This window comes from Cannabis sativa, chromosome 2, assembly GCF_029168945.1.
Source record: "Cannabis sativa cultivar Pink pepper isolate KNU-18-1 chromosome 2, ASM2916894v1, whole genome shotgun sequence".
Taxonomy (NCBI): domain Eukaryota; kingdom Viridiplantae; phylum Streptophyta; class Magnoliopsida; order Rosales; family Cannabaceae; genus Cannabis; species Cannabis sativa.
The window spans coordinates 48,830,457-48,842,824 of NC_083602.1; the positions used below are offsets into that span (position 1 = coordinate 48,830,457).

Below are 12,368 nucleotides of genomic sequence, written 5' to 3' on the forward strand. Positions count from 1 at the left end.
ATACTTTACAGATTAGATTGAATTAGATTGTGCAGATTAAATTAAATTTATTATTTTACGAACACCCTTAATTACTAACCTTAAATTGAGAATAAAGATTTTTTTTTTTTTTAAAAAATAGACTATACGACTTTTGGGATTACAAAAAATGGCCCGACTCTTGGTACTGTCAAAAGTTTTTCAAATGTAGATAAACAAACTAGCATAGTAGAAGAACCATCCAAAAGATAATTATGAAAAAAAAAAAAAAATTAAAATAGTAAAAAGAAAATTTCTAAATGTTTATGGACCACATAATGAATGGGCTTGAATTGAACCAAAACATTGTTAAATCAAATTCGTATAAGTTTTTTTCATTTTTTAATGGACAAATTCATATAAGTTGAAATTGGAATAGAAATACTTTTTTACCCACGTGAACATTTGTGTGGCCTGTTCATCCACCAAGGGTATATCCGTCGTTTCACTCCTCCTCAACTCCTGGCCCTGACTAGTCCACAACAATCAGATCTTCGTTTCTGACCTCATCTGAGTCATCTCCCAAATGTAAGAGGGCCTATCATTTCTCACCAATCCAATTAAGCCACGTGGAACTAAACTCAATTTTATTGGCTCATTTTGTTTTCCAACTTATCACACGTCAGCAGTAAACTACTACATTGTTGACACGTGTAATGGGCTTCACCTTGTAAGAGTAGACTGTAGCGGAGGTTCTGTTAAACTAACCCCTATTAAGTCTTATTTCAAAAAAAACCCCTATTAAGTCCAACCTGGCACTGTGGCTAGAAGGGGGATCTTCTCAGTGCTTTTGGCGGAGATTTCTAACACAAACGACGGCATTACAAAGAAAGCTTATTTTTTTTATTTTTTTTGATAAAGCTTTCTGAATCTGATTGAAAAGATTCAAATCATATCTCAACCGTTTGATCATAATCCGACAGTTCATCATTTTTTTTTTCTGCCGATTGCTCCAAAGTCTACTGCTTCACGGTTCACACTCCTCTTTTGCTAACAAAGCCTCCCTCAATGGCGTCTCTTGCCCTAACCACCGCGCCTTGTTCTTCTCCCCTAATCTCTCTCAGATCCCGCCTTCCGCCGCCCAAATCCTCCGTAATCAGTGACGGAAACCGATGCGCCTACCGGCCTATCATCACTCCGTTGAGAATCTCCGACCGCTCCGGCCTCGGGAATCTCCGACCGCTCATTTCGTCGAATAGTTTATTTAAAGTCGCGAAGTCCGGTAGCATATTCACCGTTAAGGCATCAGCACCGGGGTCAGCCACTTCTCCAGTGGTTCCGGCAACTCAGAAGCCATGGCAGGGAGCGGCGATAAAGCCTCTTTTGGCTTCGATTGCGACGGGAATCATTCTTTGGTTCGTCCCGGTTCCTTCTGGGGTTACCCAAAACGCTTGGCAGCTTCTTTCCATTTTCTTGGCCACGATCGTAGGAATCATTACTCAGCCTCTGCCGCTCGGTGCCGTGGCTCTGTTGGGATTGGGAGCTTGTGTACTCACAAAAACCCTAACCTTCGCGGCTGCGTTCTCGGGATTCGGGGATCCGATTCCGTGGTTGATCGCACTCGCATTTTTCTTCGCCAGAGGGTTTATCAAGACCGGTCTAGGTAACAGAATCGCTTACCAATTCGTCTCCCTGTTCGGTAGCTCGTCGCTGGGGTTGGGTTACAGTTTGGTGTTCAGTGAGGCGCTCTTAGCGCCGGCCATACCATCTGTTTCGGCAAGAGCGGGAGGGATTTTCTTGCCTCTGGTGAAGTCTTTGTGCGTTGCATGTGGTAGCAATGTCGGAGATGGGACGGAGCACAAATTGGGATCCTGGTTGATGCTTACTTGCTTTCAGACTTCGGTGATTTCTTCAGCGATGTTCTTGACGGCAATGGCAGCTAATCCGCTTAGTGCCACTCTGACTTTTAATACGATTCAGAAGACAATTGGGTGGACTGATTGGGCCAAGGCTGCCATTGTTCCTGGATTGGTGTCTTTGATCGTAGTCCCTTTCCTTTTGTATCTGATTTACCCGCCAACTGTGAAGTCCAGTCCTGATGCACCTAAGCTTGCAAAGGAAAAGTTGGAAAAGATGGGGCCAATGAGCACTAACGAGATTGTTATGTCCGGGACTCTGCTTCTTACGGTAAAGCCCTTCTCTTGATCTACTAATTCATTTATTTCATAAACTAGATTAGGTTTTTCATTATGTTACTCATTGCATTCACTTCATGAATTTGCGTGTCTTCTTAAGCTCTTTGATTATGTTAAAATTAAAATTTAAATACTGGACTGATGTGGGTTTGAACTTTTTTAACTGGAGACCTTGAATGGTGCAATTTATTTATTTATTTTTTTTTAAAAAAAATAAAATGTAGCATAGTGTGAATAAGTAGACTGTAAAGCAGATTCTCAGTAAGTATATTATTCATTTGCTTAAATTTTTTTTTTTTTGAAAGGAATTTGCTTAAATTTATAGGCGAAAAAATACTTATATTGTTCTAAGCACTGGACTTTTGGGGCATTCATTTTTTATCTGTTTTAGTATTTACTTTAATCTTGGTTTAAAATGTGAATTATACCATGTGTTCCTCCAAATGACTTTTGCAGCTCGGATTTTTATTCAATTGTATAATACTTTATGCCACAAACCAGTTTAGTTTGACAAATTTTGTGGTGCAAATACACTATGTGAATATGGATAATGGATGATAGATCAATGTTTCTTGTCAAACATCTACATGTTGTGTACAATAATGGGCTCGTTTTGTTTTTATATACAGGTTGGACTTTGGATTTTTGGAGGGATGTTGAACGTGGATGCTGTGACTGCTGCTATTGTTGGATTATCTATCCTTCTTGTGAGTGGAGTTGTGACATGGAAGGAGTGCTTAGGTGAATCGGTTGCCTGGGATACCCTAACTTGGTTTGCTGCACTAATTGCAATGGCTGGTTATCTTAACAAATATGGTCTTATCGCCTGGTTTAGCCAAACTGTTGTCAAGGTTTGTACTTACTTTCCCTTACTAATTTTCTTCGTGGGGACTTTTTTTGACAATGATGTCATCAATGCCGAATTATCATCGCTTGACATGGCTTCATCATACGATTTCATATGTGATACGTTATTGCAGAGCATGCTATTTATTTATTTTGTCTTTTTCTAACATACTAATATCGGCACTTCTGATCTGGCAATTAGAAGTTGTCCATTGGCTTTTCTTTTTCTTCCTGTGAACTTAAATTATTAAATAGATAGATAGAGTTACATGAATATTGTCTTGGAAATTACAATTACGAGGAGCATGATTTTTGGGTGTTTCAGTAAAAATATATTTGATTGAATTTTGGGTCAATAGTTGTCAAGCTCATTTGCAATGTATAAGATAAACAGTGTTTTTCGTTTAAGCTAAAGTCTAGAGTAGAAAGACTATAGGGCATTGATGAATGAGCACATATTATTATGTATTTGCTAATAACTTCCAATAGTAACCATTCTATTATTGCCGTTTCACAGTTTGTTGGCGGACTGGGTCTTTCGTGGCAATTATCCTTTGGAATTCTAGTCCTCCTATATTTCTACTCTCATTACTTCTTTGCAAGTGGAGCTGCTCACATCGGTGCAATGTTCACGGCATTCTTATCGGTGGCTAGCGCTCTGGGGACTCCTCCCTACTTTGGGGCAATGGTATTGGCATTCCTATCAAACCTCATGGGTGGTCTGACCCATTATGGCATCGGATCAGCGCCTGTGTTCTATGGTGCTAACTATGTTCCACTAGGTAAGTGGTGGGGATATGGATTCCTAATATCTGTTGTTAATATCATTATTTGGTTGGGAATTGGAGGAGTTTGGTGGAAGTTTATTGGCTTGTGGTAGGGGATTTCATAATTCGACGACCCTCCAGAACAGATAGCACCATTTTAAGTCCTGACTTTTCTGATTTTCAGGATGCTAGTTTTCCTTTCTATTCTTTGCTTAGATATAAAGTATTATTTATTTATTTTTTCTCTTTTGGGTATACAAAATGTTGTTATTCAAGGAAATGGAGAGATGGTAGAGATCTTATTTGAAGTTTTGACTAGGCTTTGCTTAACAGCTGCCAGCAATTTTATGGCATATAATAAATAAAGTGTTATCATATTCTCATTCTTCTGCATCCATTTTTCCCCTTTTATTTTGATGTATAAACTAACAATAAAGGGATTCAATTGTACACGTGATATTGAAAATAATTATTAAAATAACGATGCCATTATAATTGGCTAACATGCCAAGTAGGAATGTTCATTGAATGAATTTGGATCAACTATTCAATCTAATTATTTATTGGGAATTTGATTTTATCATTCGATCCAATTTAATTAGATAGAGTAATCTGATTTGATCCTATGAATGTATTACTTGGATCGGTTCCAACCATTAGATGCATTAACCGGTCTTCTATTGGATTGGATTTGATCCATCCAATATATTTTAGATACCATTTAAGTTGATTTCATTAAAAAGAAAAAAAATATAATAAAAAAAAAAACATAATTTAAAATTTAATAATCCAACATATATAATAAATATTAGTTTAGCTCAACCTAATTCTTATGATGCTATAATAAAATTGCCAAAAAAATAAAATTTATTCAATAAGCATTGACAATTTTATTAGCGTTTAGGAAGATGAGAGTTAATATTTTAAATCTATTTTTTTTTCTTTAATCTTATGTGTTAAATATATATTAAATCAATTAACATATTTTTTAAATAAAATATACTAAATATATAAAATTATAAATGTATTTTAAAAAATATATAAATATAGATAATTATTGGATGATAATTAGATCGGTTCGGTTCAGTTATCCATTGAATCAGATGTCCCATCCAACAATCGATCTGCTCCAATTATGATTGAATATCCGATTCTATTGAATCGGTTGGGATCGGATCAGTCGATTGTAATTGGATCGGATGACTTTTTTGCACACCCCTAATGCAACGCAAGAGAGTACCGCTATCCCAAATTGAAATAATTCCCTCTCTTAGTCTTATCATCCTTTAGGGTCCCCTACGTACGATTGTTATGAAGGAGCTTTCTTCTTGGAAGAATCATAGAGAATTGGCTATAATTGCTCTATAATGCTTAAACTCCTAAACTCTCTCTCACATTCGTCTCTATGGATAACACTGGAGTATGTGATCTGTTTAAGGATTCTATTCGAGTATCCACCAACAACATTACCTTGACCCTCAACCCTAGAGACGTTGATGAACCACAGGAACCAAACAACATTTTACTGGGAAAAGTTTTGACCAAGCATATAAACTAGACACTGACTATTGGGCCATTTGGAAGGATTTATGCTTTGCATTGAAGTAGCTAGAAAATATGGGACCACCGCATGTAATGGATGCGTGTCTCCAAAATGTGTAACCTTGAAAAGTAAATTTCTAGACTAACCATTTGGCAAAAAGGTGTGTGAGGTGCGCACACTACCATGTCCTGGCAAGGAGACAAGGTCTGATCCTGTGTAAGAAAAAATTATAATCGTCGCTAGGAAATCCAGGTTTATGTCCAAGGTAGACGTCCGTGATCCTTTTAGTGTTGGAATTTATTTTACCAAGATCTTAGATCTACTCACAAGTATGTTGTTTAACACCCTAAATATGAACTTCCTAAAACGATAATTAAACACATATAAAATTAAGAAAACCTTACATTGGTTGCAGCGGAATAATATCTCCTTCCACTCATATCTCTAACCCTTGTATCCTTTCTGTCGCAGAGTATTATCAAGATCTGAGCCCGAATGTCCTTCTCTTTGTGTGTGATCCTTCACAGTCTTCCAATCTATGATTGAGGTACCACTTGCTGTGTGTGGGCACTACTCTATCACTAAGGTTCAAAATTATGAAGAGGAAAAGAGAGAGGTATAGTGTCGGCTATAGAGAGAGAAGTGGAAGGCTCAGTTTTTCTAAAAAAACAATTTTCTGACAGAAGGCTTGAAAAAATTGTTAAACTTGTTATTTGACTGAGCCATCACTTTCTATTTATAGGCAACTACTAGGTTTAGGTTAGTAATTATTTGGCATTAAAATAATGAAAATATCAATTGGAAAAAGCTGCTTAAGTGGCCGGCCATAAGTGTTAATGGGCCTCACTTGGATTTTGCAGTTTTCACAATTTTTATTTCTATTTTCTATAAAACGTCAATTTTCCAATTCTAACCATTTAAATGCCAAAACTAATTATTTAATAACTAAAATAGATTATTAAATAATATTGTCATTTAATTTAATTATTAATTAGATATATAGAGTCTCTTAATTAATAAATAAACCTAGAATCTCTTTTCTTTACAATTTCACCCCTGCTTAGTGAAAATTCACAAATTAGACATAGTCTAACTTTAGAACTATAATTGATTAATCACAAATCAATTATTGAGTCTTACAAGCAGTATAGTCTGTTGGGTTTTATGCCCTAAATAAAACTCATTTCATATAATCAGATTTACTTATTAATAAAGATCAGAAATAACATTTTATGTTGCATGGTTCACATGATTTATTTCATGATTATATGTATATAATGTATGAATTCTTTTCAAGTCTAGAACATATGAGTTTGTTAAAGATTATAGTGTTGTCAGCACAGTGGAATATAATCTTTAGTATATGTTCAAAAGTTTATTCCCTGATTTGTCAGAATACTGGATTTAGACTGACATGGTATAATCAGCGATAGGTATTCTTACCCCTTGGAAAAGTGTTATGTCCTTTCCAGGACATTGGCAAAGTTTACCAGTATCGGATGTATGGAGTATACATCGGAAGGGACCGATATTGAACTTTGATTAGATATATTAAAATTTACCGTAATATCTATTCAATTCTATATCACCTGTTGATCCTAGATCAAATGATCTTAATCCTGATATGGTTAGATTCAATCTTAAGAGTATTACTCGTGTTCTTTGATTTGTTAGTTAAGCCTTCTTTTGGGTCAGGGTGATACGAACATTTTGGGAACACGGTAGTGCAATTGAGTGGGAGCGCTAACATAAATAAGGAATCTATAGCTTCTATTTAGCAAATAGAAGTAAAGGATGATTTCCTTTGAGCTTAACCAAACGAATATATATGGTGGAGATCTCATTTCACTTAGCTGAAATATCATTGATACAGGGTTAAGTGTTTTAAGGATAAAATACATTGAAGGTGTAGCGGTAACAGTAGTGCCTTTTCAATGTAGATCATCTATATAGAGGATCATTGATCACATTAGGGTTATAACAATGGATAACTAATGACGTGTCTATATCATGGAACATATAGAGCGTTCTATATGACTGAGAGTGCAATTCCAAGTTCTAAGTGTGGATTCAATGAGGAATTAATAAGTTAGGGAATTTACTTGGTAAATTCGGTTCGACTTATTGGAAGCTCGGTTATATAGACCCATGGTCCCCATACTAGTTGAGACCATACTGCTTGTAAGACTCAATTAATTGATTTTAATTAATCAATTATAATTCTAAAAGTTAGACTATGTCTACTTTTTGAATTCTCACAGTTTAAGGATGAAATCGTAAAGAAAAGGGTTTCTAGGTTTAATTATTAATTGAGAGACTTTGCATGTCTAATTAATAATTATTTTAAATGACAATATTATTTAATAATCTATTTTAGTTATTAAATAATTAGTTTTGGCATTTAATTGATTAGAATTGGAAAAATGGCATTTTTGGAGAAATAGAAATAAAATTGAGGAAACTGCAAAATCCAAGTGAGGCCCATTTCCCTCTATGGCCGGCCACTCTCTTTGCTTGTTTCCCAATTATTATTTTCAATTTTAATTGCCATGTAATTGCTAATCAAAGCCTAGCAAAAATAGGAAAGTGGTGGATCACACTAAATAAGGCAGTTAATCAATTACACAGTAAAAGAGAAAACTGTTTTATTTGGAAAGTTGTGCTCTCCCTTTTCCCTATATAAAGCAACCCTTGTTCTCTTCTCTTGTATGCTTATGTAAGCTTAAGACCACGAAATTAAGAGAGAAAAAGAGAGAAAATTTCGAAATCCTTGTGAGATGAGTAGTGCCCACACACATCAAGTGGTATCTCAATCATAGTATGTAAGACTATGGAAATTCTGCATCAAAGAAGGAGAAAAGAAGATCCAGGTTCAGATCTTGGTGATGCTCTGCTACAGAAAGGAATCAAGGGCTAGAGATCTGAACGGAAGGAGTCATAATATTCCGCTGCATCCACTGTAAGGTTTTCTAACTTTATATGTGTTTATTTTCATTGTTTTAGAATTTATATTATGTTGTTAATCCAACATACTTGTTAGTAAATCTAGTTCCTGGTAAAATAATTTCCAACAACTGGTATCAGAGCCATGGTAATGATTTAATTTTATGTAGTATGAATTAAAACGATGACTGATATGTTTCTGTGTTGATTTGGATGGTTTCATGTTGGTTTATGTGTTTTTTTGATGAATGTTGATGTTGTACAGTTTCGTTTTCCATGAAAAATATTTTTTCGATTTTTAAAAGTATTTTATTTGGATTCCTTGTGAAAAATTAAGCAATTTTGTTTTTTACAGAACTTGATTCCGATAAAAATTGAGAAAGTTATGAATTTTGGAAAATTGGAATTTCGGGTATGCATGGGTGATCAATCGTTGTGCACCAAGCACTCAGGATGCGCGCGCGTGAGCCTGGCCCAGCACCCTGCTGATCCGCCCATGACGACGCTGCATCCGCCGAGTTTTGCCACACATCCCACCCTGCATCGTCCACCTCCGCGCGCGTAGGAGGCTGCGTGCAGCCTCCTGGGCTGATTTCCCAAAATTGCGATTTTTTTGAATTTTTTCATGGGATTGTTTCCCAAAAATTCATTTTCCTTCTTTAAATATTTCTAAATTGAAATGTTTCCAATTTTAAATATTTTTAATTTGGAATTTTTCTAATTTTTAAATATTTCTATTTTGGAATGTTTCCAATTTTAAATATTTCCTATTATGGTCAGATTTAAAAATTTGTTAAGTTCTTTAATATTTATTTATTATTTAATTATAAGATTAGATATTTTGATATTTAAGATATTTTAAATTAAAAGATAACTTTGTCTTTTTATTTAAAATATTATATTAAAATTATCTTATATGGCAAATTAAATAATTAATAAATTTGAAATTAACATAGATATTTTTATAGATATACTTACCATAATGTTGTTCAAATTCAAAAATTTATTATTTTGTTAAATATTTAATTATTTATAAATTATAAGTTTAAAAATGATATTTTTTCTATATATATATATCATTTTTTTCCTTATTAGAAATTTATAAATCATATCTTAAATATTTAAATAACATAGATATTTTTGTAGAGATTTGAATATTGCTTAATTTGAGATATTTTGACATATAATTATGGTAATTATTATTCATTTATTATTTTATTCCTAAAATAATAATTATCTAACCAAATCTATTTTAAAATTGGTTTATTTTATTAAATTATAAGATCTGAAAGTGATATTGAAGTTTCTTTCTTTTCAAATCATTAATCTTATTAGATATTTAATTTAATTTGATTCAAATAAACCTAGATATTTTAAAATTAGTTCCTTTATTTGGTTAGTTTAAGAATAATAATTTAATTATATTAATATCTTAATTCACATCTGTTACATGGGCAATGTTTGTTTATTTATATTGTTTATTCAAAACTTTTTTAACAAACCTATTATTTATCTGATCTAAATTGCTATGATTAACTTGTTGACAGATCCTATGATCTGATTTTAATCATAGTCCGATTGACGATAGATCTTATAAATAATTTGTAACAGGTAAATTTTGTACTTCTTTCATCTGTGTAAACCTAGTAACATGATAGGGCCCATTCAAATAATTTGACCTCTGTGAGCCTATATGTTTGCTTTTGGGCTTAGATGCATATAGGAAGCCCATTTAAGTTTTTACTAAGTAAATGGACTAGGTTGCTAAAATAAATTTTGACATAAAGAAATTTATTTAGGTCCAATTAGATTTGGGCTTATTCAATGAATAACAATTATTTATTTAAAGGTTAAATTCCTCTCTTTTGGGCCTTGTGTGAGAGTTGGGGGCATAGAAGTGGGTACGACATACTGAACCCAGCTCTCCCTCACATGAACTATCCCAATTGTGAAGGCCCATTTGCCTTATTTAAATAATTGTATTAGGTTAATTATATTAGTCTAACCTAATTAAAATTGAATTAGCAACATAATTAACTTTTAAAATATATGAAATTTATTTTTCATGTAATATTTTAAAGTTAATTTTAGAAAAACACTTAGTTAATGATATATTCTAGATAGTTATTTCTAGTACTAATTATTATTTCTAATATTAAATAGGAAAATATCATAGATTGTGAAATTAATTGTTTCCTAATTAATTTTGGTACAATCTAAGTTTAGTATATTTTCCTAGTATTAAACTAGAATTAATAATTAAGTTTTCTCTTTACTTAATTATTTATTTCTTGAATTTAATACATTTAATTAAATTGAAAATTTCAATATCTAAGTTGATTTTCATCATGATACTTTGATATTGTTATTTTAATGTTATTTAATTAAAGTTGAAAATTATTTTAAGTTTGGAATCTTATTTCAGAATAACTTAAGTTTGAATAATTTTCAAAATATATTTTATTTTATTTTATTAATTATTTCCCAAAATTTCGAAATTACATTTCTTTAATTTAGAAATTTCGAATTTTATTTGAAAAATAGATTAAAGTTGAAAATTATTTATTTAATTTTGGACCAACTTAAATCAATTTTTTTTAATGATTAATTAAAATAAATGAACTAAAATATATTTTAATTAGAAATTGAATTAATTAGTCCATGAAAGTCTAGATGGTTATCATCTGTTTTGCTTGAAGTATTTTTCTAGTGATATTTAATTAAATAGAAAATTAATATTTAAGTTGATTCTTTATCATGATACTTAAATATTTGAAATTTTTCTTAGATATTTAATTAAATAGGGAAATTATATTTTTTGTTGAAAATTAATTTTTATTAATTTTGGGCCAACATAAAATTAGAGTAATTTTCCAAGATTTATTTTTATTTTATTTTAAAGCATTTCGAAAATGCAATATATATTTATAGAAAATTAAATTTGAGTTGTAAATTAATTTTGAAACAACTTAAATTGAATAATTTTCTAAATATTTATGGAAATTATTACTAAGATGGAAATAATTCACGTTATTTTCATATCGATCTAAGTATAATTTATAAATATTAAATTAAAATTTATATTTAGAATTTTTCATTCTAAATTGGAAATTTTAATTAAATAAATATATATTTAAAATAAATTGATTAAAATAAACATTAGAAGAAAATACAATCCTTTGTTAATCCTCCCTAATGGAGGAACGTTTATTAGCAAGTTAGCACCGTTTAATCTCGAAAGATAAGTAATCTTGTAAGTTTTTTATATAGTTTATGATCACCCTAATGGTGGCGACTGTATATGTAACACCCTAACTAGCATAGGCGTATTACGTGATTTTTAAACATATTGTGCAGCTCGTTGCTAATTAACGAGGTTTATGGAAATCGTGATTAATTAAAATTTTTGCTTTTAAATTAAACTTATAAAATATTTATACCAAAATACTCGGGATCCCGATTACAAAACACTTTACAAAAGTTTACTGACTAATCAAAATACTTGTCGCCTAGCGACTAATTACAAAATAGTCTTGCTGTCCCGAGGATCGTACGCTCCAGGCCTAACCGCCCCGACATGTACAATCTTCACCGGCTCGCTCGCATGGTCCTTCAGCTTTAGCCTTGCCCTTACCTACACATAAACAAAGCATTGTGAGTTGACACACTCAGTAACAAAAGCATAATCAAATATCATACATAAATCCCAGGTTATGATCAGACGCCCATACCACTGACCATAACCCTAACTGCCGTGTCCCACACGATACTGAGTCCTGAACGTTCATAAGACGGTACTATTGACAAGTAACAGCCTATACTCGGTACACTTGTCATACTCCAGCTGCTAGTCATACTCTAGCCTGTACCGATGTGTTACAGTATCAGCCTATACTCGGCACACTGGTCATACTCCAGTTGCTAGTCATACTCTAGCCTGTGCCGATGTGATACGTCAAATAGTACAGAACCACCAACCCTAGTATCGGCCTATACTCGGTACACTGGTCATACTCCAGCTGATAGTCCTACTCTAGCCTGTACCGATGTGATACAGTGTCAGCCTATACTCGGTACACTGGTCATACTCCAGCTGCTAGTCATACTCTAGCCTGT

The 12,368-nt window shown here is 32.7% G+C and overlaps 1 protein-coding gene across 1 annotated transcript; it reads left to right on the forward strand.

The window, feature by feature from the left end:
- Window positions 1-722: 722 nt before the first annotated feature.
- Window positions 723-4,151, forward strand: LOC115718822 (dicarboxylate transporter 1, chloroplastic). Its single transcript, XM_030647638.2, has 3 exons — window positions 723-2,145; window positions 2,783-3,004; window positions 3,517-4,151. The coding sequence occupies exons 1-3, from the start codon at window positions 1,027-1,029 to the stop codon at window positions 3,877-3,879; spliced, it is 1,704 nt and encodes a 567-aa protein (XP_030503498.2). The 5' UTR covers window positions 723-1,026; the 3' UTR covers window positions 3,880-4,151.
- Window positions 4,152-12,368: the final 8,217 nt, after the last annotated feature.

Excerpts from the sequence above, each read along its gene's own strand:
- LOC115718822 (XM_030647638.2), top strand. The coding sequence starts at position 1,027 with ATGGCGTCTCTTGCCCTAACCACCGCGCCTTGTTCTTCTCCCCTAATC. Across the intron at positions 2,146-2,782 it reads CCGGGACTCTGCTTCTTACG|GTTGGACTTTGGATTTTTGG; the intron begins GTAAAGCCCTTC and ends TTTTATATACAG. Across the intron at positions 3,005-3,516 it reads TTAGCCAAACTGTTGTCAAG|TTTGTTGGCGGACTGGGTCT; the intron begins GTTTGTACTTAC and ends GCCGTTTCACAG.